At 34.9% G+C, this 27,811-nt stretch overlaps 1 protein-coding gene across 1 annotated transcript in view; it reads right to left on the minus strand.

Annotated features, from left to right (window-relative positions):
- Positions 1–23,575, minus strand: part of LOC126971593 (vesicular glutamate transporter 1) — an 88,678-nt gene extending 65,103 nt beyond the window's left edge. The window contains exons 1-3 of the mRNA XM_050817918.1: positions 23,269–23,575; positions 3,397–3,562; positions 2,170–2,286 (exon numbers count right to left, since the gene is read on the minus strand). Of these exons, the coding sequence (XP_050673875.1) occupies positions 2,170–2,237 (68 nt within the window). The 5' untranslated portion in view covers positions 2,238–2,286; positions 3,397–3,562; positions 23,269–23,575. The remainder of the gene's footprint in view (positions 1–2,169; positions 2,287–3,396; positions 3,563–23,268) is intronic.
- Between the last annotated feature and the right edge of the window lie 4,236 nt (positions 23,576–27,811).

Consider the following 27,811-nt stretch of genomic DNA (forward strand, 5'->3'; position numbering starts at 1 on the left):
TTGACTTTGCCCTCTAGGTGACCGCAGAATCGGTAATGGCTTGGGATTTAGAGATCCAGTATTCCGATACTTAGCGAGGCTTGAAGGGAGGTGTTGTCAAAGTGCTGTGATACGAAGGATGGGGTTTTTTTTGTGGTAAACGCGCAAAATTGAGTCTCTTCGGAGATAAATTGGACAAGGTTCCTGCAAGGTCTGTATATAAGGCATCACCACTATTGTCGTCTGCATAGCAATGTATGTTGGAGGTCTCGAACATATCATTGACATACAGAAGAAACAGTGTAGGACACAGCCTTGGGGTATTCTATCTTCCTTTCGAAAGCCACCGCCCATCTATGTGTTAGGTATACCAGGAGATCACCTGCCGACCGACCATGGCGAAAGCTGTACTGTCGGTCGTTGATCAACTGGTGACCTTCTAGGTATACCAAGAGCTGGCGGTTAATTATGCTCTCTATGATTTTGGAGAGCAGGGAGGTAATAGCTATAGGCATGTACTTTTCCGGATCCGAACTGTCTCCCTTTTTTTGAATCGGATTGACAAGGGTTGACTTTTAAGAGTCAGGAACGCAGAATAAACGCGTTAGCACTGGCGTCAACTCAGGAGCACAGGTTCTTAGCACGATTGAAGAAATGCCATCCGGCCCGCTGGGCTTCCTCTCGAAAATAGAGCTTGCCGAACAGTTTTCTGTCTGAACTGTATTTCAGGCATAGAGCTCTGACACCGCAGGATAGTCGGCGGTGTTTTTCCGTTGTCGTCAAGAGTCGAGTTGAGGAGGCAAAAAGAGCACACAGAAGATCGGATTTCTCTTTTGTCGTATGGGTCATCATTCCTGTCGTGCAGCAGCGGCGGAGACGGGTGGTTGATGTTTCCAAGAGCTGCTTTCGACATCGACCAGAACTTGCGTGTTCCAGTCGGGTAACTGGAAAGGTACGCTGATTTTGATGACGTGCTTCGATTTCGCACGGGCGATTTGCCGCTTAAAAATCTGGAGGAACGGTTTTTTTTTCCTCTTTTCAAATTTTCCGAAGTGGTAATAAATGGTAAAATGAAAAAGTCTTAATATTTATAAGTGTTATTTGAACTACATGAATAAAGTAATTTTAATTTGATTTGATTTAAACATAATTATGATAATATTCATTTCATTGATCTACATAAATAAAGTGATTGTAATTCGATTTGATTTAAAAATATAATAATATATTGCTTGAGTGAATGACTGACGGTTAAGTGATAACTAGAGATTAATGGTATCAGATGGTGGATGTTAGTGTCACACTGAGGTCTCAAAATCTGGTAGCTCTTCAACACACAACAGATGAGGTAGCAGACGATTTTCTATATAACGGCAATAAATAAATGGATAATAAATAATTAGTTATCGTAACTCCGGAGACGCTTGCCACGTACATCTTAATATATATCAATTACGTGACACGTTGTTTGTCCGCGATGGACACCTAAACTAATGAACGGATTTTAATGGGGATTTCTTCATGGAGTTCAGTTTAGTCCAACTTGAGAGATAGGATAGTTTTTATTTCGATTTGGTACCAATTATTATTTTTATTTTCAATATTTGTTTTGTATGGACATATTTTCTATGAGAGAATTTATTGACGCACGCTTTGATAGTTCTTCTGTGAAACAAGTTCACCATAACAACAGGGAGCAACATATTTTACGAAATAATTCTTGATATTATGAAATATTATTGACAATTTCATAAACAACAGATTTTTATTTATTATGCACAGAAGAACGTCTGTCGGGTCAGCTAGTATAATATAACTATAACAGCTGATTGTTTGTAGATTTACAAAACATATTTGAGGTGTCACTGTCTGTTACGTCCTTTACTCGAATGTTTTGTTTTTAACACTGCTGTATGCTGTAGAAGTGACTCATCTAACACTTAGTTTTGCAGTTGATTAAGTTCATGTTATGGTAACAACCAATCTAAATAAAATCATCATTCAAGACACGTAACAGTATGGGTTCTTATCTTCCTTAGTCCTCATATAGTTCCCTGGTCTTCCAACAACATGAACCCCAAGTGAGACACGCAGGACCATTTATTATTTAAATCATACGTTAAAAGATTCAATTTAATAATAAGTTAAGGAGTAGATCGCTGGATTATTGTCCAATCAAAAGACACTTACTTGAGGCCAAGGGATTTGCTGGCAAACAGGCCGGACGCCTTTTCCTTGGCGGCTTGTAGCCCCTGCATGTTGGACACCCGATGTTCTTCATCAAACGTACTCACTCATCACTAACACCTGTGAATATCATTTCATTATTAAACTTGTGAGGATGTTTAATTGATGATTGCCTACGAAAGGACGCACCACGTACAAACTGATTAAGTGTTACTGTGTCAGTATTGTAAAGTATAGATTATTCCTTTAGGTGTTAGGTTTCCCAGTATTCGGAATTAAAATGAGCCTTCGATGACGTAATAATGTCGACTGGCTTCGCTCTCGTACTTTCATAATATGTATAATTTTTTATCATTTTTTGTCATAATTTATAATTTTAATGCATCATATTCACTTTAATCCAACCATTTGGACAGTCTTGTTCCATATAAAGGCCAAAAGACACTCCTTTTTCTCCGGCCTTCTGTGCTACAAGTGTAAGATCGAAGATCGTATGTCAAATTTAAAAAATTCGCTAGTTTGTAGCTTGTTTAAACTTACGAGGTTTGTGTTGATAAACAAAGAGTTTAATTTACTTTTAAAGACATCATTAATGACAAAAACTTCAAATATTTGGAACCTGTGTCCAGACAGTAAATCCAAAACATGTTAAATCTACATGACTTATATAGCGTATGGGTCACGGCTCCGGCGGAAGTTTAATATTTACATTTCCGCATTACGCTCGAAATATCCTTAAATACTTGGACGCAGAAATACTCTTTACAACTTTACAACAAATTGACCCAAGAGACTCTTTGGTATGAGCTTGAACGGTATCTCCAAATAAACTTCATTGAGAATTTGAAAAATTAAATTAAGTTATTATTATTTATTTAATTAAATTATTCGTATTATTTAGATCAGATGAACTGCGGATGGCGTTGTTTTGAATCCCTTCCTAAATATAAATCGAAGATATTATAAGTGAAATCTGCTATTTAGTAAGTTCTTATTAAAATCTTTATACCGGAGCAATGTCTGAGCCCAATCGTCTGAAAACTGGCCTTTGACCTTAACTGCACATTACGTAATCGGTTGACATACATATCTATACATCGATATAACTATACTTATATGAAATATCGACCCGTATATATATACATACATATATATGTTAGCAGAAGCATAACTATTGCAATGATGACAATTTTTGTAATTAATAAAAATGAAATCAATAAGATTACTTACATTTTTCTGTCTCTGAGCGTAGCAGGTCCGGGGTAGCGTCTGTCGCTCGTAGCCGTCCCGCCGCACTCCGCTGCGCTACGCCATTGCTACGGCTGCGCGAGGCCTCTGCTCCCATTGGCCAGTACTCTCACAGGCTTCTATCTAACCCGGCCAATACCAGCTTTAGCTGTAAAGAGGCGTGGTTTTGTAATATTTCTGAAAATTTCAGGAACCCCAAAAGTACATAGACAGCAACCCCACCGGCGTTTCCACCCGGATTCGCAAGCCCCATTGAAACTTATACAGCTGTGTCGCTTTGTTTGAACTCAACCATTATGAATGCAGTGGCTTGCTTCATGTTTCACAGGGAAATACATATTACATCAATGTTACAAACTAGCTAACGCGATGAATACTGAAGTTAAAGCTTAATGAAAACAAAAATAGATAATCATTTTGTGATAACTTATATTTGTAACATACGATATTCATTTATCATAATCAAAATAATAAAAAAGACTGAATCTCCGAATGACATGCCACTAATTTGGATGTCATCCCCGCCATCTGGATGTGTGGCATTCCTCTAGAGGAGCTGTGGCTATAAAGAAAATTTCTTCCACGTAGAACCAAACTATGGAATGAGCTTAGTGCACTGTGTTTCCAGGACGATACGACATGGTTACCTTTTCTAAAAGGCCGGCAACAATTCTGTGATTCCATTCGTGTTCAGGTGCTCAACATCAGGTGACCCGTACGGTCATAAATATTACAATGTGGAACATATTTAGAAGCTTATTATTATATTTTAAAACACAGCATATACGTAATAGATATCTAGGCTGATTTATAGACCCAAAATAACTGCCAGAAAATGTATTACAAGCAATGTGGTGTAAATAAATACTTAAGAAGTTATTAATGTTACTGTTAATGTTATTAAAAATCTCTTTTACATTTTTATTACCCACTAATAAAATACAACTCTTCTATTTTTTTTAATATCGGTAGTATTAAGTGTTTCATGCTGGAATTGTACCTTTCAGTACCAATCGATAATTCAATGCAATTTTAGTACCGATATCAAAATAGCATCCTCCAATAAAAGATTAAAATCCACGTTGGCTAACTTAACACATAACAGAACACATCCTATGCCCTAATCCTTATACTGTTGTTAGGTCTGTTATTTTATTTTATAGATAAAATTCACAGTAACTATGATGACACATATTTAGAACCATATAAAATATGAGCAAGTCTATTCCATTACAATGAAACGGCAGTCTTTACATTGTGGACATTCATAAATCGAGCGGAACCAATGACCTTCCCCCCATAGTGCTGCGGACATGTGCTCCGGAATTGACGCCAGTCCTTACCCGTCTTTTCCAGTTCTCCTACTCGACTCTACTCATCAAGCGTAGTCCCAAATTTATGGAAGGCGGCTTTAGTACACCCGATCCCAAGAAACGTTCATATCTGTCCAACTATTGCCCCATTGCTATTATTACCTCCATTTTCTCTAAAGTTATGCAGTCGATAATCAACATAGATACCTAGAGGAGCACCAGCTGATCAGCGACTGCCCGTACGGCTTCCGTCACTCTAACAGCGGCTTCCGATCAGGTGTGGCATAGAGCGCTTATAGCGAAACTGCCAATCGATGGGCTTCCCAAGAGGTTGTACAAATGGGTCACTAGCTTTTTGGCCGATCAGCAGTATTGATTGCTATACAGACGACAGCATAGGGTATGCTTCGTACACTGGCTGTACCAACATGTCCAGGGATAGCGCCGACGAGAAGTCGAATTAAGCCCTAAGAAGAGACATGTTTGTACGTCCAGCGCTAAAAACGTCCCTTTGTCGTATCCACACTCGGCCTCAGTATATCGAGTGACGAGGCGAGACAGTACTTTACCACAAGCCACCGCCTGCAACCAGGACGCAAAATCGGCGTCACATGGAATACTGTTTTCACCTCTGGGCGGACGCTCCCCAGTACCAGCTTCTTCAATCTGACCGCATACAACGAAGAGTGGCTCGAATCATCGACGATCAAGTCATCTGTGATCGGCTTGATTCTTTGGCGTTGAGTAAAAATGTGGGTTCTCTCTGTATCTTCTACTGCATTTATCGCGGAGAGTGCTCAGAGTAACTACTCTGGCTGGCCGCTGGTTTCAACCAGCTGGTTGATACCAGCGGTTGAATTCCACCACCGGACATTACGTCAAAATGTTAAACACCACCCACATCACGTTGACATCTGGCATTCCACAGCCTCGCCTTTATAAGAAACATTTTTGCCTCGTACAACCACCGGCTGCTGTTAACCAGACCCCTAGATTTTCCAGATTTTTCATGGGCGGCTGCCTAACCCTTTCCCATCACGTGAGTGAGCATCTTGCCCGTTTGCATCCTCTTATATAAAAAAAGACTTCACAAAAGCTTTTAATGCCATTTTCTGTATTGCCACTTATTTCTGTTAATGTGATATTCCTTTATCTACAGTTGTAACAAACAATATGATTCTAACATTTTCTAATACAATCAAATAACCAAACATTAACTAAATCAGATATTTACTTTAAATACTTAATCGTGGCACAACAATTCAACGGCTTTAAGCGGGTATAAAGATAATATGCAAATGAAAACGGAAACACGTTAAGGGAGTTCCCGAACGGTTTTCAAATGCGATTCTAGCAAACAAATGAACGTGCAACCCCGATCAGACGGTGGAGTCTGTCGCCTCGTGAGTTGTGATAATGCCAGAGAAACGGCCTATAAATATAAGATTCCCTTATCTTCAGTTTTAACCAATAAGTATGTAGGTTACAAAAGGATGTGTGCATAGGACTACCCTATTATTTGTTCTATACTTATATTGTAGGATAAATTTACAATTGATGTAATTATAATCTATATATATAAAAATAAATTGCTGTTCGTTAGTCTCGCTATAACTCGAGAACAGCTGGACCGATTTGGCTAATTTTGGTCTTGAATTATTTGTGGAATGGAGGCCAGAGAAGGCTTAAAAGGTGAATAAATATGAAAAAGCTAGGAATTAAATAAAACAACAATTTTGTTTTTCCTTTGATGTGGCACCCGTCGCGTCGTTCAGAAATAAAATTGAAAGAATAGTTTGTAATGAATTACTAATAAGAATTTTTATATCTTTCCAATTTTCTCAGGAGGTAAAAAAAGAAACTTGATTTTAGCTAAGTATAGTAGGTAGATTAACTACAGCTGTTAACTATCTATCAGATTGTTTTAAGTAGATGGATAAATCTTAAGTTTTAATCTTAAGTCGTCATCTACTTCTCATTTACCCCAAAAATTTAAAAAAAAATCTTATTACTTAATATGGCATAACAGCGTGTACTGGGTCAGCTAGTTATGTATATAATTTCTCTGTAGTCTGTCAGTCGACTAGAGCTGACTGTACCGGAACTTGACAATTCAGTTTCATTCACAACTCACAATATAGCAGCACACGTTCGCAAGTACCTCTTCAAAAGTTCATGTGTAAATTTCCTGTACAGTTTTGTTTGTTACTAAATACGGCAATTGGCTTAAGAAAATCAACTTTTCAAATGCGAATAGTACAAGCAAGTAATAAAAATAAATTAAATAATAATAATAAACTAAATTTCGGGACAGAAAAACAGACGGCCTTCCTTTGACGGTTATAATAAAAATGTATTTTAATTATTTTGATTTTGTCAATATGCAACCGATTTGAACTCTATTTCTGCCAGGTACGAAATTTAATTTTTTTTTTTTTAATTAATTCCCTCCTTTATAACTTCACACACACATCTCTCAATGCAATTGCTTAATTTTGTCTGTTGTCCTTCATTGTCCAATAAAAATTTATTTATCTAGATTTTTACTTTACTGAATCCTCGATACAGTTTCATTAAAAAAGGACTTGCCATTTCGTAGATAATGTTTAACAATCAGACAGACAGACTAACTTTGTGTAAACATTCATATACATTAAATAATAACCTGTCACTTTGCATTACATACATTTCAATTTTAAGACACAAGAGTAAAATAATCACACAATTAGAATTGTACCCTATTTCTCAGTATTCAAAACATGATATCTATATCTCTGGTTAGATGGGGTCCTCTGTAGAATGCTGAGATCAGCAATATCGAGCCGACTTCATTTCACGGACAGAGGAACTCGCAAATGAAGTTTCCCCGCTCCAATGATCGCGAAACGTTATAACCCACCCATCAATTTTATCTTTGAAAATATTAAGCTGATTCGAATGCGGACGTTTTTGTTGAGAGTAAACGCTGAATCAATTTTTTTCAACATATAAATAAAAGCCTGTTCAATGTATTCACAAGCGAGTACAAACTATATCCGTAATACGTAAGCCATTCTAGTGTGGTTCATTGGTTAAGATATGTTCATAACGAAGTTGTACATACATCATCTAGTACCTCTACTGTGGCATGCCAAAACCTTCAAAATCTTCTGTCTACATAGAAACAAACAGACTGAGCGAACATGTTTAATTGATAAATATGAAAATATTAGGAAATTGCAACTGCGGTTAACTAATTAAATAAGTATACATTTATGATATCTAAAGCCCATAAATTGCGTATTTGTTATCAAACTAGAATTGCGCCCGTTCTTCTCAGGTCTGAGGTCTATTTTGAATGGGTGGAAGTTTTTGAGGTTCAATATGTGATTTCAATCCTATTTTGAATATAAATATTAGAATTTGAATTTGCATGACTCCAAAATTAATCGTTCAAGCTATTGTAATCTACTACTATAACACTTCTTCCATAAAAATAAATATTAGCACAGCGTTCATGCCATGGACCAACCACTTCGATACCTTATGTATTCGGAGTTTGGTTATTTTATTGGATAATTAAAGAAATCCAATTAACTGAATAAATTTTTAGAAAGAAATTGGTTAGAAAATTTTCCATGAACAGACAAGAAATAAGAGAGGCCACACGAATGAGTTGATTTATTAAGCCAGAAAACATCAATTTAATATAAACTTTTGTGTTCCTATGATTAATAGGTGAATGGAGAAATATAGAGGTAATGTGTCAGTTAAACTCTCAAATTTTGATTTATTCAAATATAATATTAATCCCAATAAAATGTATAAAATGTTATTTAAAATAATTAAAACGGAGTTTGCTTCTATATTTACTTCTAAGACAGTCAAATCAGGTGGTATCCTGTCATTTAATGATTGGGCAACAGCTGGCATTCATAGGAGCAGGTAAAGGCTATATGAACTATATAGTAAGAAATTATTGTATAATCATGATGCATCTTTTCTCGAGTATGTTAAAAAATACTCAAAATTATTTAAAAGTGTTTGTCCTATTGCAAAGTCTATGCATATCAGACAATAAATTAAAAATAAAGATGACTTGGAATGTATTAACTGAGAATCTGGAAGATTGAAAGACCGCAACATTGAATACAATCTATCAATAAACAATACAATAATTCAATCTCAGCAGGAAGTTGCTACTGCTTTTGAGAAGTTTTTTTCTGAGATTCCAGTTTCTATCACAAGCACTCTTGTCTCCTCCACCAGTGTTGCTGAATCACTTCTTCTGGTGAATGTTAAAGAATATCAACAAATTTTCAATTTTAGTTTTGTTAGCCCTGGAGAAATAATTAAAACTTTTAAGTCTAGACATGAAAAAAACTACTGATATATGGGGCGTTTCTATTAAAATGAAAAGTTCAATAATTGATGTCATAGCACCATATCTTGCAAAAAGTCTTTAATAATTGTATTAATCGTGGCGTGTTTCCTGGCCTTCTGGAATATAGTAAAATTACACCAATATTTAAGTCGGGATGCTCTTCTGACCCGAATAACTATCGTCCTGTGTCAGTTTTGGCGACCCTTAGTAAAATTTTTGAAAAAATAATTTTAAGCCAAATGCTTACTTACTTTAACTCTCATAAGTTACGTCATTTGAAACAATTTGGCTTTACTAGGGGACGTTCATCAACGGATGCTGGTGTTGAGTTAATCAAGAATATTTTTAATGCCTGGGAGGAATCGCAAAATGCACTTGGCATCTTCTATAATTTATCTAAGGCTTTTGATTGTGTTCAACATTCAACGCTGGTCTGGAAGCTATACCAGTATGGCATAAAAGGAATTGCGCTCGATCTTATGACTTCATATCTAAACAATAGAATTCAGAAGGTTTACGTGAATGGCAGGAGATCTCCTGGGACTCCTCTCAGTATGGGGGTACCACAAGGGTCTCTTCTTGGACCGTTACTCTTCCTTATCTATATAAATGATCTTCCTAATCTTATAGAGAAAAAACATAAGTTAGTATTGTTTGCGGACAACACTTCACTGGTTTAAAAAGTGAAAAGAAACCAAGCTATGTATGGCGCAGTGAACGATATTCTATCTGACATCGTGTACTGGTATAGCGCTAAATAGCATAATAATAATATAATATTGTTAAATAGCTAGAAACTAAATATATTAAATTTACCGAACCAAATGTCAAAATTGTAGATGCAAGTGTTTTGTTAAACGGAGAGGTGATAGAACCGGTGGAATCTGCTATATTTCTTGGCATAACTCTAGATTCGAAATTATAATGGGGCCCCCCATACCCATAATGGTTAAAAAGATTAGACAATTAACTGACATAGATACGGCGCGACTAGTATACTTTAGTTATTTCCATAGTATTATGTTACAATATTTGTGCTGCAGAAGAGGGCTATTCGCGCTATTTATAACGTACCTAGGTCCTAAAAAATCATTGAGAGCAAAATTCAAAGAAACATCTTGACTGTTGCTTCTCAATATATTCTTAATAATGTAATGTATGTTCATAGGCACATCAGTGAATTTGCTAGAAACTGTCATAACCATAATGTTTACACCAGGAACAGACATAAACTTATAATGCCTACTACTCGGCTAAGTCGAGTTAGCTAATCTTTTCTGGGGCGATGTATATACTTTTACAAGAAGATCCCAGAAAATTTTCAAAACAAAAGTATTACGTTATTCAAAAGAATTGTTAAAAACCGTTTGTGTGGTAATGGTTACTATAACATTAATTACTTTCTTAATTATACCACATATTGGGAATGGAGTGACCGCCCTCAGGCTGTTAAATAATAAGTTTAATTGTACAATATTACTTTGTAAACATATTTTTTCGATAAAAAAAAAAGCCAGCTGAGTTTGTTGCGCCCGTTCTTCTCAGGTCTGAGGAATTCATTTTGGAATGGGTTTTTGACTTCTAATAGACTTCTGATAAGTGATGTCACATCCTATTTTGAATAAAAATATTTGAATTTGAATTAAAGTGTAGCTTGGCTACACTTTAATGCCAAGAACATATTGGCTACATATAAACGTGTTGCCTTTGTATTTGGTTTGGCTCAACTACAAACGTTCGTATGCGCAAGCGTTCCCTTAAACATAACAAAAACCACATTTCTAGCATTAAAAAGAGGTCGAAGCTTCCTCAGTAAATAATAGTTATTTTTATCACTACATGTAACTATGAACATTAAGTCAATAAATTATAGTATCATATTATTTTTTTGTATTTATTCATTTCACTGAGTGTTCATTGTAACGCTTTATATATGACACGTCTTATTAGATTGCATACTCTGCTCATTTTTTCATCATAAATTAAACGTAGTTTAAGGTTTAATTTGCAATGTTTATATGAGAGTTAAAATTAGAAACGTACCTTATTAATTGAGGACAATTTCAAGCATAACATTTGTATAAAATTCTGTATCTTGGGTTTATATATCTGCTGGTAAAGTATGTATGACCGCAGCTATAGATGATTGATGATGATAATGATAGAAGGGTGTGTAATTTCATAGTCTTAATTATTGTTACAAGCGTTATGTAGACTTTTCGCGAGATTAATATTCCTATTGAACCTACCTACCAGCGTAAGGAAATCTCGATCTTATCTCTCACAGACTATGGTCGAACTTGATAGAACTAACTGGTAAACAATTCTTTACTTCTCCTGTTTTTGCTTTTTCTTTGCTGCACTACTACTACGAGGTATAAATAACATGCGAGGCGCACCTTTTGATTTATTCAATCTGACTGGACATAAGTAAGAGGAACGTGTTATAAATTATTAGCGAGAATATACTTCACCGTCCCTTTTAGTCCGAACACATAGCAATATTGTTCTTTACTTCATTTTTAGCTCCATTAATTGTACAAAGGGACGCTGTCAATTAAAACTCACATTACATCTCCTTTTCATCTGATAACAATATTATATTGTACACTGAGCAAAATTTTAAAATGCAGAATTTTATTTAATATGAATTTAAATAAAGAAAAATTGACGTTAATAAATTCTTGCTCTGCATAGTTTTATGGCCCGAGTTTATAACTTCGAGCTTAGCTTGACAAAATGCCCCAACCCCCTCAACTGACGGTGCCTAAGCGACGGCTCTGATTAATGCATTCTTTTATAACTTGAAACGTCAGCGGGGGGCAAAACGCAATCAAGTTAAACATTTCTAAAAACGCTGACCTACTTGTATAGATAATAGTCTGTTTAGGGTTAAAGCGCGATTTATACCCTTCCAAACTGGCCAGGAGTTTCATATTAGAAGATCTAGTGACTTCATTCAAAATATATGTTTCATTTATAGAACGGGCTCGCAAGATAATTTACAAACATAAAGGACAACTATAATACGTTCACACGTACAGGTTGGGAACCCACACTTCCCTATTGTACATGTTGGCCTCAGTTTATGAATCACTCCAGTCCCCGAGGTTAAAATAAAAACTCTCTTTGGATTTAGTATTATTTTTAGAATATACAGTAAGTATTCTTTTAAAAAAATATTCAATTTACAATTTTTCCTTCGTTACAATTTTATATACTTAGATAATCTTTCTAAACGGCTGGATCACTTGGCGTTGCGTAGAGACGTCGCTTCATTGTAATTCTTCTACCACATTTATCACGGGGAGTGTTCCGTAGAGCTGTTTCACCTGATTCCTGCCGCCGAATTCCACCACCGACACGCCACAAGTTAGGATATCATCCCCACCATCTGGATGTGTGGCGGTCCTCCACAGTGCGGTTTTCAATGAGCTTTCTTCCACGAACTACAAACCTGTGGACTGAACTTCCTTGTGAAGCGCATACACCTTCCTTAAAGGCCGGCAACACTCCTGTCATTCCTCTGATGTTGCAAGAGATTGTGGGCGGCGGTGATCACTTAACAACAGGTGACCCGTACGCTCGTTTGTCCTCCTATTCCATAAAAAAAACCTGGCTCAAGTATTGTCTGTCTTAAAGGAACTGAATCCTCATACTAGTCTAGACCAGATTTGAATGCCTTGGGGTCACATTAGCAGGAAGTTGCTGCTGCATTGTGGTAATCATATAAATTCAAAGTACTTGGACGACCGAGCCTTGCTCGCATTTTTAAGAAGGTATATAGCTTGAACAAAAAAAAACTAATAGGACATCTAGATTCAAACCGGGGTCTTCTGCTTTCCGGATCGCACAATGTCGATTGTAGCAATTCCTCATTAAAACAGATAAAACTACATTTTTTAAAATTGAAACCTAGCTAGATCGGTTTCTCGCCCCTGAAACTACCTGTATACTAAATTTCATTAAAATCGTTGGAGCCGTTTCCAAGATTCAGATGATATATATATACAAGAATTGCTCGTTTAAAGATATAAGATATCTAGCTGTTCTCTGTAATTCAAACTACAAGAAGAATGAAACTCATGAAGCAACAAAAACTCTTGACATATAATCATTGCTATAAAGTTATATATAGATAGATCGATGAGGGATTATACAGGTTGAGTGCAGTAGTAGGAGGAGGCTCGAGTGGCAACAACGAGCACTTATCGTCGATCGACCACTCAGTATCAGCGAGCTCAGCTCTCTTTGCCTTTTAACGGGAACCACTTTGCATCGCTCGAACATTAAAAGCAAAATTTAAAACAAAAATCTGGTGAAACTCCATGACCGGTTCTCTTTTATAAATAAATACTAAAATTTGCTATGGAAGAACAATTTTATGCGTGGTAAATACTCTTCCATTAATTTTGTTTCAACTTATGTATAGTTAGATATCAGAATAGATAATGTTACCTAGCAGCCGGTCGAACAATTATTATTAGATGTTCTTCCTTTAAGAACAAAGTAACAATTTTGCCGACGAATTTTGTTTCCAACATTATACAAAACCTAGTGGACCTGTCACTTGTCACGGGCCATATTTTTACAAGGAAGGTTCATTAATTGACAATAATGATTTTAATGACTTAGTCTAACCTCACTTGTATTAAGATTATTTGTTTTATCGATGTGATGATTTGTAACTTAAATCCAATTTTATTATGTATGCAATATTCCCCTTAAAGAATCACTAAAGTTTTATCTATGGTTTTTTCGTATCTCTTTTTTATGGAAGAGGGCAAACAAGCCTATGGGTCACATTATGCTAAGTGATCACCGCTGCCCACATTCTACTTGCATTTTTGAAGCATTACCAGTGCTCGCCTCCTATTACGTGGGAATTAGAAATAGTCGGAGAAATGTGGATGTTATAACGCTCGTCCCCAATCACTTTAATGATTTGCTCAAAGAAATCGGTGCATTTTTAACCGACTTCAAAAAAGGAGGAGGTTCTCACTGTGTCGGTGTGTTTTTTTTTATGTTTGTAACCTCAAAACTTTCGACTGGGTGAACCGATTTTGATAATTCTTTTTTTATTTGAAAGCTGGTGCTTCCCGTGTAGTTCCATTGTAATTTGGTCCAGATCTGACAATGGCATGCATGAGAAAACCATAAAAGTCTAAAATTTGCTATACACACGTATAGCAGAGTCAATATTGCGCCAACCGATTTCGATGATTCTCTTTTTATTGGAAAGGAATTCTAACTGTCCGTAATAAAATTGTAAAGCGCTTACGTTCATTGCTGCATTGAAAAATTTAGTATATCTACACATATTTAGACAAATTGTTAGTTAGTGTGCTTCAAAATTACTAAAAATCAGTAAGTCAGTGTCATCCAAGCTAGGTTTGTAACTACATACATAGTTATGGGTGAGATGTGCTTGAGTCGTGAGGATACGAGAGGCGAGAGCGGGTCGCGGAGGAAGGAGATTGATTCCAAAAATTACAATAATCGTAACTAGAATTAGATTAATTAACTAGATCGTATACAAATACGCAGTTATTTTTATACTTTTTAGTGCATATTATATTCTTTTGTTTTGGAATAGTGTTTCTGAAGTGGGTTGCTTTTTGTAAAAAAAAATTATATATTTGAAAATAAGATTCACAGAAAGGAATGAATATCAGCTTTAAACACATTATAGATATACTAGACACGTCTTACGGCCGTTCCCAATATACTATCTACAGATAGAGATAAATTACTACCTTCTACTGTCAGTAATTAGCTGTCAATAATCTGAAGGTGTCCCAATATACCCGATAAGTCATTCTTATCGTCTTATATTGGGACGCGTGAATTGCAATGTCCTTACAAACTTCTATCGCTATAATTGACAGACAGCGTGTACGGATAAGGTGAGTTACCGTCGATACGTTTATTGCGACAGAAAATTCATCGATAGTTACGATTATTATCTCAAGTAGGCCACAACCGGAATATACTGAATATTGGGAACGGCCGTAAATAGACAGTGACAGCTTCGAAAAACGTCGAAAAATATTGAGGTTAATACTATTTAGAGAAATGCACGTAAGACGTAGCTTGTCACGCACACTAAAGTAATAAACCTGGCCTCTTTCCATCGGTTGACTAGCAGCAAAAGCCTCTATCTAGACGTATAAATTATTATTATAGTAGGTATTTCAAGAGTCTGGGCCACTGTTTCATATTATGACTTTCCTTTTACTTAATTTCAAAACCTAATGATTGATTTAATTCATTTGCACATTATAAGCAAATGAATTAAATCAATTTGCAATAAACCACGAAAATTAATTTAATTTTAAACAACGGACTGAAAAGACATAGTATTTAATCCGGTCAAGATTGACAAAGCAAGCGAGTTTAATTTAGAAGAAACAAAATAAATGAATTATTCATTAAAATTGGCTCATAATTGTGTAACTATACCTATGTTACGAAAAAAATATAAATTTGAAAAATTATTAAACATAGCGGATAATATATTTGAATAATGACACTCTTTAGTTTTTAATCATCTTAGCTAGAACCTATTCCAAATTCCTACAGACCAGGCAGAAACAGTGCACCAAAGAGATTGTAAACGTATTTGTGTATGTGTATACTCAATATGCTTTAGTGTGTGTTGTTGAGGTACCTCTCTATAATGAAAACGCATTTGGCATCACTCGTATGAATATTGAAGTGCACGGTTTTAATAGTAAAACATCGAGTTGGGGGGACACCTCATGACTCTCAAAAGCACCTTTTTCCACTCGATTGCGTATCACCACCTCTACCTGGGGGGTGCTTCCGTCTCTTTCTATCGCACGCCTACATTTATTCTCTATCTCACTCCAACTCGCTATTTATGACTTATTAACTTCTCTGAGGTATCATGGCAACCCGCCCGAATCTCTGACGATTTAATATAGAACATTGTGAACTCAGCCGAGAGATAAAACAGTTTATTAAATTTGACAGACGCTTTATTAATTGACAGCTTCAATAAGTCTTAATCAAATTACACTGAAACTATTATTAAGTGCTTTATTTGTATACTTACTGTATTTATACTATATACTAGCAAAATCTGGTTACAGATCATAGATATTACGAGTTCTTTGTTTGTTTAGTTGAACGTTGAATATCTCCTGATATGCGCAATGGATTGAAATAGTACTTTTTGTATATGATAGCCAGTTTCATGAGGAATAGTTATAGTCTAGCCTTAAATATTTATTTTGCAAAGCAAGTATCAGTATGCTCTGGGGTAATGCAAGCTGTTGTAGCTATAATATTCTGCAAAAACATTGATCCGTAGTAAATTTAAACGCAGACTTAAGCTTCATACACAAGCAACAATAGGTATTTTATATTAAAAAGTTTAATATAAGCTGATTAAGCCACGGGGAGCAGCTAGGTACTACAATAAGTATGTTGTTGCATTATGATGTCATGTTGAAATAAATTATAACACACAGTTTGAAAACAATTTCCGTGAATATAAACACCATTTTACACGGTATAGAATAAGTCTTCAAATCAACTCTCTTAGATTTGCCACCACAAACTTGCAGACTTTAAACTAACAATAAGATGCAATCTGTTTTCTTAAATCTTTCAAGAGTGAAGTAAAACAGGAGAAAATCACGGTTCAGTATCGGATTGCAATGTTTGCCAACCGATAGCTCCTTGGGGACACGACTCAAGCAGTTTTGCTCCTGCCGCTATAAAAATCAAGAAACGATTTAGAATCTTCAACACATTTATATCAATCCTCATTCGTTTTATTTTCAACTTAGTATTTTGAAATCTAATTTTTATATGAATGAATTTTATGATTTCTCCGTAATATATAACTGCTTAAGTAAGATGATACATGATGAAATGTGTCGTATCGCGAGAGATCCGGCTTCGAATCGTCTATGGTATCTTAATTATTAATTAATCAAATTTGTATCAAAATTGTCACTGTTACAACCAATTTCCAAATTGTTACGTCACTCATCTTTATATTAACAGGAAATGCGAAAACCTAATGTGCTGCTTGTCAATGTTGTCGAGGACGTGATAGAGTAAGTATTTTGGGCTTTGGCATAGAGGAACAAGTGCAGAAAGCTAAATAAAACCAATAGCGTTATAATATGTTTTAAAAACTAATATATTAAATTAAATGTAATTCAATCATTGCTTACGTTCCATAACAATCTCAAACAGTAGTAAACAAAATGTCACATTTCAAAATTCTGTACAAACTACAAAGAATATTAATACATCTTAATTTTTTTATGATTAAGGGTGGAATTCCGACCCAAGGGCCCATTTTTAAATAGGTAAACATAGAAGAAACTAAATGTTTTTAATGATATCCATTAAACCATTTTTATCAAAAACAGGCTTTTTTTACTCGTTGTGTGTACCGTGATGTGTAAAACAATTCGTTACAAATTAAAATTTGGACAGAGGCTAGCATTTAAAGATAGTCAATTTTTTACTACATTTATAACAAATAACTCTGGGACGATTGTTGATTGATCTTAGTTTCATGGCATTTTGAAGTACTAAGTAGTATATAAGCTTATGTAGCGGTCTCTAAAATGGTTTTTTTCAATTATAAAAGCCAGCAAAATTATTGCGTTGCCTGAGGAGAAAATCAAGACAGCGGTTCTGTTCAACGAAGGCGAAGTTCTGTGATATAACTATGTACGTGACCACGGGACGATCGATTTCTGATCAATCAGGCGTTAAGAAATCGCAAATCTTCATATGATGTGGACAGAAGAACTTCGAAGAAGTAACAAATGTGCAAATCAGTTTATGAATGGTCAGAAGGAGTCTTCAAGTTCCGTTCCTTTGTCCTAAATTACTCCGTGATCACCGAGTCGCAAGATTTAGCTTTGCTCCAAATTGTGTGTTGTGGAGTCAAGGGAATAGGATAGGGCATTGAAGCCAGGATATTTCTGTATGGTCATCATAATCGTCAGGTGCTGCGAAGGTGAGGAATATGCTTGGCAGAAGCTGCTTTGAAGAAATCACACGCTGTAGTGTATAATTGGGTTTGATCGTATGGAGTAAGTCTTCATAGAAAATGGCACATTGAATGGATATTGGTCCATAACGGAAGTTGTAACTCCTCAAGTACAACCCGCTTTGACAACTCTTCGGGACTATTCGATTGTTAAAGACAACGCTCGCGCTCATCGTTCAACCCGTATGCATGTTTGGTAAAAGAGCATGTCTCCGATGTTCTGAAACGACGAGTGAGATTAGTGCAGCTAGCTCCACAAAACATCAGAAAGCTGAAGAATATGATTACCGCGGAGTGGCACCATACATATTCCGCAAGAAACCATACCTCTTATGGTTTCTTCTCGAGAGCATACCAAGACGAATGAGAGTTCTAATTACAAAATTTAAGTAAAATACGTCATAAATATTTATTTACTAAGCTAACTTGTGCACCACTAGCGATTTAGACTTTGACACAATTTCTCATGAATGTAATCAAAATGTTATGATCAAATTAATAAAAACTATTCGTTACTTATTGATTTTCCAAAATTATGAGGACAAGACACATTAATTCGTCAAAGAAAATAATGGTCAGAGGGAATTGGTGCTCCGCTTCGGTGCCCACTATTTGCAGATGAGTGTGTAAACCAGATTTCTCTACACAGTAGAGGATCCGAGAAGGATCCGTTTAATAGATGAAATTGTTTTACATTAAATTTGTATGTATGCATAAGATTGGCCATTTTTCACTCTTATCTATAGAACAATACCTGTATCTGGCACTTAACAGTTAATTAAATTAACCTATTTTTAATCTTAAGATTGTAATAAAATACGTTCATCCATTAAGTGGATACCGACCCGTTCCATAGCCGACATGACGGCTTAGACTCATTCAATTTTTATAGAATAAATCCTATCCCACTTCGAAAAATATACCACCTATATTTTATACAAAAGCCTCAATTGATATTTTATTACAAAACTATAAATTATACGCAGTTGATACCGCGGGCAGTAATAATATATTATATTTGGACTGTTAATCAGAACTGAACATAGGACCAGCAACTGTATAATAAGCTCTGTTAATAGTATTAACAGGTGTGAGTGCGGGCGGGACCCACCGCGGCCCCGCCCAACTGCCATTGTCTCACAAACTCGTCCAAATTGAATAAATTAACGGCAAATTTAATAACTCTATTAAGTTGTGACGTCACAAACAACTCTTGACGTATGGTAGCCGGAGCTATCGGGAGGTCGGCTTATTGAATTATATTCGGATGCTTACCCGAGGGACGTTAAAAGCTTTTCATATTGAGTTGTCGAGCTATTGTTTTGTAAATTCTTTGTTACAAACTGTTTGGGAAAATCAATTCAAATCACTGTGGAATGTTGTTAATATAATTGTAGTCACCCTTTTAGAAATTTAATGGTAGCAATCGATCAACAAGCTGAATGCTCGATTGACTGTGATATAAATTGATTAAATGTTATCGATTCTATAAACCTTACCAACGAAATTTAAGTAATTGTGGTGATTCGAAAACTAAGGCTGAATCGTACAATCTACCCGTCATTACACTTAACATATTTTGTAAGCGTCGTTTCTCTCTCCGTCGGAGTTGTTCTTCACAACTATTGTGGATAGTTCATGGTAGCAGTGATATTTATTCATAAGTTAATAACGACGGATCACATCATTACATTTTATAAAATAAAGTCCTCCGCCGCGTCTGTCTGTCTGTTCGCGATAAACTCAAAACTACAGCACCGATTTTAATGTTGTTTTCACCAATGGATAGCGTGGTTCTCGAGGAAGGCTGTAGTATACTTATAATTTAGTTAGTAGTAGTTGTATGTTGTATGTAGTTAAGTTTTTGTATACATTAACGATTTGTTGGAGGTCGAAAAAATATAAGCTGTTTGGGAGCTTTCAGCTGTCTAAGCCCTTTGAGATACAACAAAATAATTTACGGTGGAATTGTGAATCTTATAAAAGTCCGCGGTGACATACGTCTATCTCGGTTAATATACTATATCCATTTTAATATTTAAAAAAAATGCCAATAATAAAGTGTTAACACAAATGGAATATTAATCCTTATCATTTTATTTCTACATATTAGAAAATCATTCAGAAATACGTTTTTTTTTTAATTTATAACTCATTAACTTTGCTCCTTAATACTTTCATGATTTTTTTTTCTAATGACAGAACAGCGTCCATCGAGTCAACTAGTTACTTATAAACGATTGTTCGTTACTCCTTCGGGTATATCAGTTTTAAATGTCTTACAACCCGTTCGTTACTCGAGAAACAATCATAAACTACTTAACGTCCGTTTTGGTCCGCTTCCGACGGTCTTTTGCAAAACCACAGAAATTATATAAACTTTGTATATAAGTTAGCAAATCCATAAAACAATAGTAAACTTATTTTAATATCGTAAGCACAACATCTATCGGGTTTACTAGTTGGTTATAAATATCATTTTATATAGAGTAAAAAAATTTAAGAGCATAACAGATTACTTGCTAGTTTAGTTAAAATTTTGCTAACTTATATACAAAGTTTATATATACTTAAGTTATGTTAATATTCTTTAGTTATTTTCATAGTATTATGTCCTATGGTATATTGTTATGGGGCAGTGCGGCCGATATTAATACCATGTGTGTGCTGCAAAAGAGTGTTAAGTGTGAACTGCAGAGTTTACCAGTAGGAGGCTCTTTTGCTCGGATATATTATGGGTACCACAACGGCGTCTATTTCTGCGCTGAAGCAGTAATGTGTAAGCATTACTGTGTTTCGGCTTGAAGGGCGCCGTAGCTAGTGAAATTACTGGGCAAATGAGACTTAACATCGTATCTCTCAAGATGACGAGCGCAATTGCAGCGCTTCTCGGAATTTCTGGGTTTCACAAGAATCCTTAGTGGTACTTCATTGTAATAGGCAGGGCGTATCAATTACCATCAGCTGAACGTCCTGCTCGTCTCGTGCCTTACTGTCATAAAAAAAGAGGGCTATTCGCGCTATTAATATAGGTTCTAAAGAATCAGAGAAAAATTTAAAGAAATAAACATTTTGACTGTTGTTTCTCAATATATTCTTAATAATGTTGTATATGATCATAAGCACATTGATTAATTTGCTAGAAACTGTAACAATCATAATGTTAACACGATGAACACACATAAACTTGTTATGCCTACTACTCGGCTAAGTCGAGTGAGTAAGTCTTTTGTGGGGCGATGTAACAATATTCAAAAGAATTGTTAAAAAACGTTTGTGTGGTAAAGGTATATATAATATAAGGTACTAGAACATAAATGACTTTCTTAATGATTCCACAGATTGGGAATGGAGCGACCGCCCTCAGGTTATTAAATAATAAGTTTAATTGTACAGTATTACTTTGTAAATTTATTATTTGAGGAAAAAAAAAGTACGCTGTATTTGTTGCGCCCATTCTTCTCAAGTCTGAGGCATTCTTTTTGGAATGGGTGGTAGTTTTTGACTTTGAACAAGTGGTGTCACATCCTATTTTGAATAAAAATATTTGAATTTGAATTTAGTTAAGTTAATTGTTAGGTAAGGAGAGTTCATCCAAAGTACAAATTAGTTTTGGCAAATATTTTTAATTTTGTAAATGATTAAATACTATGTTTAATTTATGTTAATATTCAGGTAGGTAAATATTTAAAAAAATTGTAATTTTATTGACTTGACTTGAGTACCGTACTTACTAACACTTAAACGTCATAATCTCTAGAATAGTAACTGAAATATATTTAAATTTTAACCTATTTATTTTTATTAACGCGTCAAACTTAATACTTCGTATTTGAATAAGAATAAACTTATCCAAGTAATATGATATTGTAAGAAGTTTCATTTGACGTCTTTATTTATTCAAACAAAACAAATCTTATAACTATATTTACAATACTTTGATAACATTAAATTAATACTTTCATTACGGGGAAGCATACCAATAATACTGGCACTATTCCCGCGTTGGATAGCTAGGCTGATCCGTTGAGCGAAATAGCTGCCAGCACTTGGGTTTCCCTATTGAGGCGCGAAGAAGTATTTTTTTGTACATTCTCCGCACCTCTGAGCCACACGGGCCAAGTGCCTCGACACCAAACGGCACAAACATGTAAGACTCACTCAACAAGAGTCGCAAGTACTTAGCATTTTAAGTTATTGATACACGACTAATATTTGAATGTCGGTGAACAGCCACACTAGTCAGAGACTAGTAACATGAAGGGTGGTAGTTTAGATAACTTTTATTTTGATTATTATAAACAATTTCACTTGGCAGTCATCACTTCGCATTTTTAAAGCAGCTTTTGAAGATTTAATAAATTATCGATAGCACTATATATAATACTTACTAATTAATAAAAAATAATATTTTGAATAAATTAAATGCTTTTAACTAATTTTTATCAGATTTTCTGAATGTAAAGAAATTAGAGCATAATATTTTCTTCAAATAACGCGAGAACTAAAAATATTATAACTATTATCTCTCTAATAACAGTTAATATACAATTTTTAATTATTTACAAAGCATTTTAGCTGTCTTAAAATTATCAAATAAAAATATATTCTACTTAGTATATTCATTTTTAACAACATAAATAGTACATATGAGTACTAGCATATTAATTTTCAGAATAAAGTTCTCATTTATCAAAAATAATGCATATATAAGCATATTTGTATGTTTGTACAACTTTTAGCTTTTTATTATCTTATATAACTAACAGATATATTAAAAAAATGTGCTTAAAGTAAGCACTAAATTATTAGAATAAATATATTATATCATTAAGATAAATTATATATGATAAACGAAAAAAATAAAAAAGTACCCATTTTAAAATACTTTGTAATATTGAATTCCTGTGAAAGAAAAACACGCAAGTACTTTAGTTTTTAGTAAAAGTAATTTAATTATTGAATATTCCTCAATTACCAGTATCATACACTAATACATAATTACTAATAACTAATACAAAATACATAATTACTTGTGTTAAAATTAATTATGTCCAGCGTATAAATAATAGAAAATATATGCGATTCTCAGAAAATATAAAATATTTTTAATGATCTAAAGTACAAACACTTACGGTTTCAGTAAGGAGTCACCACGTGAAGATATACAGAAGTATATACACAATACTATGTTACAAATACAACTTATTATTAAGATATTCACTAGATATGTTAAATTATTTTGATATGTTCAACTCTGATATTCTTTAGAGTGGTTGATTAAAGTTTGTAGAGTTTGAAGTTTATTTGTTTATGTTATACAACGTTACTTTAACACTCCGGGGTGCATCACTCTTAAAGATATTATCCGTAGCGACGTAGTCAGTTCGTAGCTCCGATGTTCATTGTTTACAAGTAGAGCCCTGCTACCTCGATAACACCCTTAAGAGTGATGCGCCCCGAGCGGCCGCGCCACGTGACTGAAGGCCGGCTTTGCACAACCTTTGTGTTTACATCCAGCCCTCCCCTCCCCCACACCACAGTACTACCTCGATCCCCGCTCAACAATTTTCCATGGCAGAAAAACTGATGCTTCCTACACACTACGCTTAACTAAAAATGTGTTTTTGTTCAAACTGTATGCGTATAGTCAGATAACTTACATAGTCAGAAAAGCTATTTGTCTCTCTCTTTCTCATCATATCTGTTATCAGTCGGTTAACTGCAATATATTGCTACAATCTGCTAATAAGCAGTGACATAAATAATTATTAAAACAATGCTTAAGAATTTATTTTGCTCAGTAATTATAAGAGAATAAATTCACGCAGCATATTACAGCTACAGACTACGGCTATAAAATAATTTCACGGCCTGGTAACAGAGATAAGAGGCTTTACTTCATAAAATATTATGTAGCAGGGAAAACGCGTTAGTCGTTGGATTGTAATACATGGGCTATATAATAAATAAATAAATAAAAATAAAAAAGCCTTTATTACTGTACAAATTTTACATACTAGGTACTAAAATAGTAAAAAAGTGCCTCTAAATGCTATCGGCAAACGGTTTTTACTGTGGTACAGCTTGTCTTTCGACATAGGCCTCCTCCATGGCTATATAAGTTTCGCTAATATATAGGCACAGATTATAGGAATAGTGCTATAACCAATTTAGCTTATCTATTGGGAAGCACTCCGTCCAAAAGCAATTTAACAAATTTTTAATAATTTTAATCAAATTATTGAAAATATTTTTTAGAAAGGTTTTAATACAGTAAAAGTAGATATTATATAATTTGAGCTTGAAATATTACGTTTTCTTCAAATATTTAGAAGTGAAACGCAAAAGTCTACTTTGATATTTTTTCTGACGATAAAATTTATTTTAATTGTCTTGAATTTTAAGGAAACGCACTGAAAAATGTTTAACTATAAAATCCAGACTTGACAGCAGATCCCATTGTGAACAAGTGAAGGCCCTGTGTGGAAATGTATGATATAGTGCCTTATTACTTATATATTATAAAAAATAAATACAGAGATATAGAGGGGGCAAATGGGCAAGAGGCTAAATGATCGGCAGTGGTGAGGAAACCGCCCATGGATATCCCCAACCCCGATACCAGGGATCAAGAGATGCAGTTCCTAAGTCGTGTGGGTTCAGGAAAACTGTAGCCGTTAACTTATTGCACAAAATGGCTGTGCCATGGAAGAAAATCGGAGCCTGAACCTTAGCACTCCCCGTGATATATATGTTCTATATATGATTATAAACGTTTGAGATATAGAAGTTGTTGAAGATGTTTGATAGTTATTTGTTCGACTATAATATAAGTTAATTGAGTTTTGAGTTGATCGGATTAAGTTAAATGACACCGATCAGAACTTATATAGTCGAAAGCTAAGACGAAAGCGTGTTTCTCTTTGCCCTGGCCTGGTGATAAATTAATTTATACTACTTATTGCCCTGTGCTTCCCCGGGGGCGTAGGTATACCTATTCGGTTCGTTATAACGAACAGGAGAGTCCTAGGCCCAAGGGTGTCATAAGAGGCGGCTCTGACCCAGACATTGTTTCCCACACCTGGATGCATTCCTAATTAGATGTTCTGTTGACTACACATCGCAATGGTTATCATACAGAAATATGTCGAGGCCCATCTTGGAATGTTCCACCATCCTGACACCGATGTCACAGACCACCATCGATCCAGATTATATAGATCCCCAATAGATGCGTTATTTTTTCTGTAATCGAAAAAGAAATAGTCAAAAAGACTCGAAAAGGCATCAATGTGGCACCTTTGTGGACCAAAGAATGAGGCAGTCATCTTTTTTCCTTGACTTCTTCCTTTCTTTACCTTAGTTGGCCTATCCTCGAAAGGCAACACCCACTGAGCTGATTGTCTTTTGGTTTCGGGTTCGTAGCAATATATCCAGCTTTCATCACCTGTGACGATGTCAAATACAGCATTTTAATTTGTAATTATCATTTGGCGACACCACTCCACGCGAAAGTCGTTCTGGTAGTTTGTGTAATATTTTTTGAACTTGACTCATACCAATGCCTAGGTTTGCCCTTATCTGATGATACGTCACTCTCTTATCTTCCTCTATCATGCGTCGCACAGCACTGATGTTATCTTCGGTAGTCGCTGTTAAAGGACGTCCCTCACGTGGATCATCATTGAGATTGCTACGTCCACGCTGCACAATGTGGCACCCCTTTTTAAAAAAAATGTGTAAAACCCTGAAGGGTTTGTTTGCTTTGGATGCTCCCAGTTCCTGTGCTGTTGCAGAGACCGATATGATACTATAGGATATGGATATTTTCTTACCAAACTCAGTAGTACAGATCAGAGGCAGATCGCAGTTCTGGCTCGAAGCGTCAGTTAAAGCAGCAGCTAACTGCAAAAGCCAAGCGTATCAAACCTGGACTGCAGCGCTGAGCACAAGGTATCTGTTGGTTATTTATGTTAATTCTTTTTATTTTAAATTTTTGGAGAATCTGAAGTACACTAATAATTTTGTCTTATACCCCTACTAAATTTTGCAATGCAGCAATGAATGTAAACACATTGCAATTTGATTAGAGACAGTTAGAAATTCTGCCACAGATCCCGACCTTACTGTAAGTGATAACTCCGAGAAGACTCAAGTTTACTAGTTAACTACTTATGATACGAGTGCCATACCTTCCAATATGTATTATAGGAATATTCCTTTGACTATACAATTGATACATATAATTTGTTTGACACATTTTTCATTCAGGCTACGAACCGTCAACCTTATATACTAACAAATATAACCTCGCCGATAATTCCACTCTCATAACTAACACACATAATATCTCTATGACATCAATAACTAAAGCACTTAATAACCTAGAGTCAAAAGGGGCCGAGGCCGGGTGTGTTACAGTCGCACAGATAAGTCTACAGCTAACGGCCGTTTATCTATCCTTTAACGCTTACTTACATTTTAATAACCTATCGACATAAAGAATTGGACTTTAACTATATTGGACATAACTATGGATAGGTAAGATCTTATCATTAATCGGTGACAGCATTGTATCCGTAACTAGAGATACGTTATTAAAAACGGCCGTAAATCTCTGACAAAATCACTTCACATACTTATTGTTCCACAATTATTTAAAAAATGACACATTTTAGACATTCATAACAGCAGCAAAGTAAAATTTGATTATACATTATCAGTGGTCCAGCAGATGTTCTTTCTATACTACTATATAGTATTAGCGGTATTGTATAAAACATCTCAATTTTATATAGATTTTCAGTAGCGGTTATTTATACTTTAAAAAATAATATTAGTAGACCTTATCGTTGTTCGTTTTGAGCTGTTATAGGGTTTTACCTTGCCTTTGACAAATAGATAACCTTTTTGTGTCACGAATGCAAGTTATCAATACATCAACAGACAAAGCATAGATGGATACAAACACAGCACTAATGGACTTTCGTAATAAAACTTCACAATTATACGTCATTATTGGCGACACGCAATATTAATGTAACACGTAGATTTTAACATTAAGTAAAACTAAGCATACCTTGTTTTGTGTAAAATTTATATTATTATGCCTTTTGATTTAAAATAAAACTCTTTCATCTTCATTAAAAAATAGTAAATAAAAAAGCTATAAAATAATGTCAGGATCACCTCATGAAGTATAAGTGAATACCAGATAATACACGACCCTCAATCTAATTATAACTCAATGTTATGATTATTTCGATATATTTTACCGACTTCAAAAGCAGAGGAGCTGTCTCATTCACAGCTGTATTTTATATTTGATAACTCATTCACGACTTTACCGAAGAAAAAAATACTTCGTTATGTTCTTATAATATACTAGCTGACCCGACAGACGTTGTTCTGTAGATAATAAAAAAAATACTGTTTTATAGGAATTTGCCAATAATAATTCAAAACATTGAATTATTTTGTAAAAAACGCTCCCTGCTGTTATAATGAATTTGTTTCACAGTGGAACTGTCAAACCGTGCGTTACACATAGAAAATATGTCCATACTAAACAAATATTGAAAATAAAAATAATTATGGGTCCCAAATCGAGAGATCAAGTTGAACTAAACTGCCCTCCATGAAGTAATCCCCATTAAAAGCCGTTCATTAGTTTAG

The sequence above is a fragment of the Leptidea sinapis genome, chromosome 24 (assembly GCF_905404315.1).
Source record: "Leptidea sinapis chromosome 24, ilLepSina1.1, whole genome shotgun sequence".
Lineage (NCBI taxonomy): Eukaryota > Metazoa > Arthropoda > Insecta > Lepidoptera > Pieridae > Leptidea > Leptidea sinapis.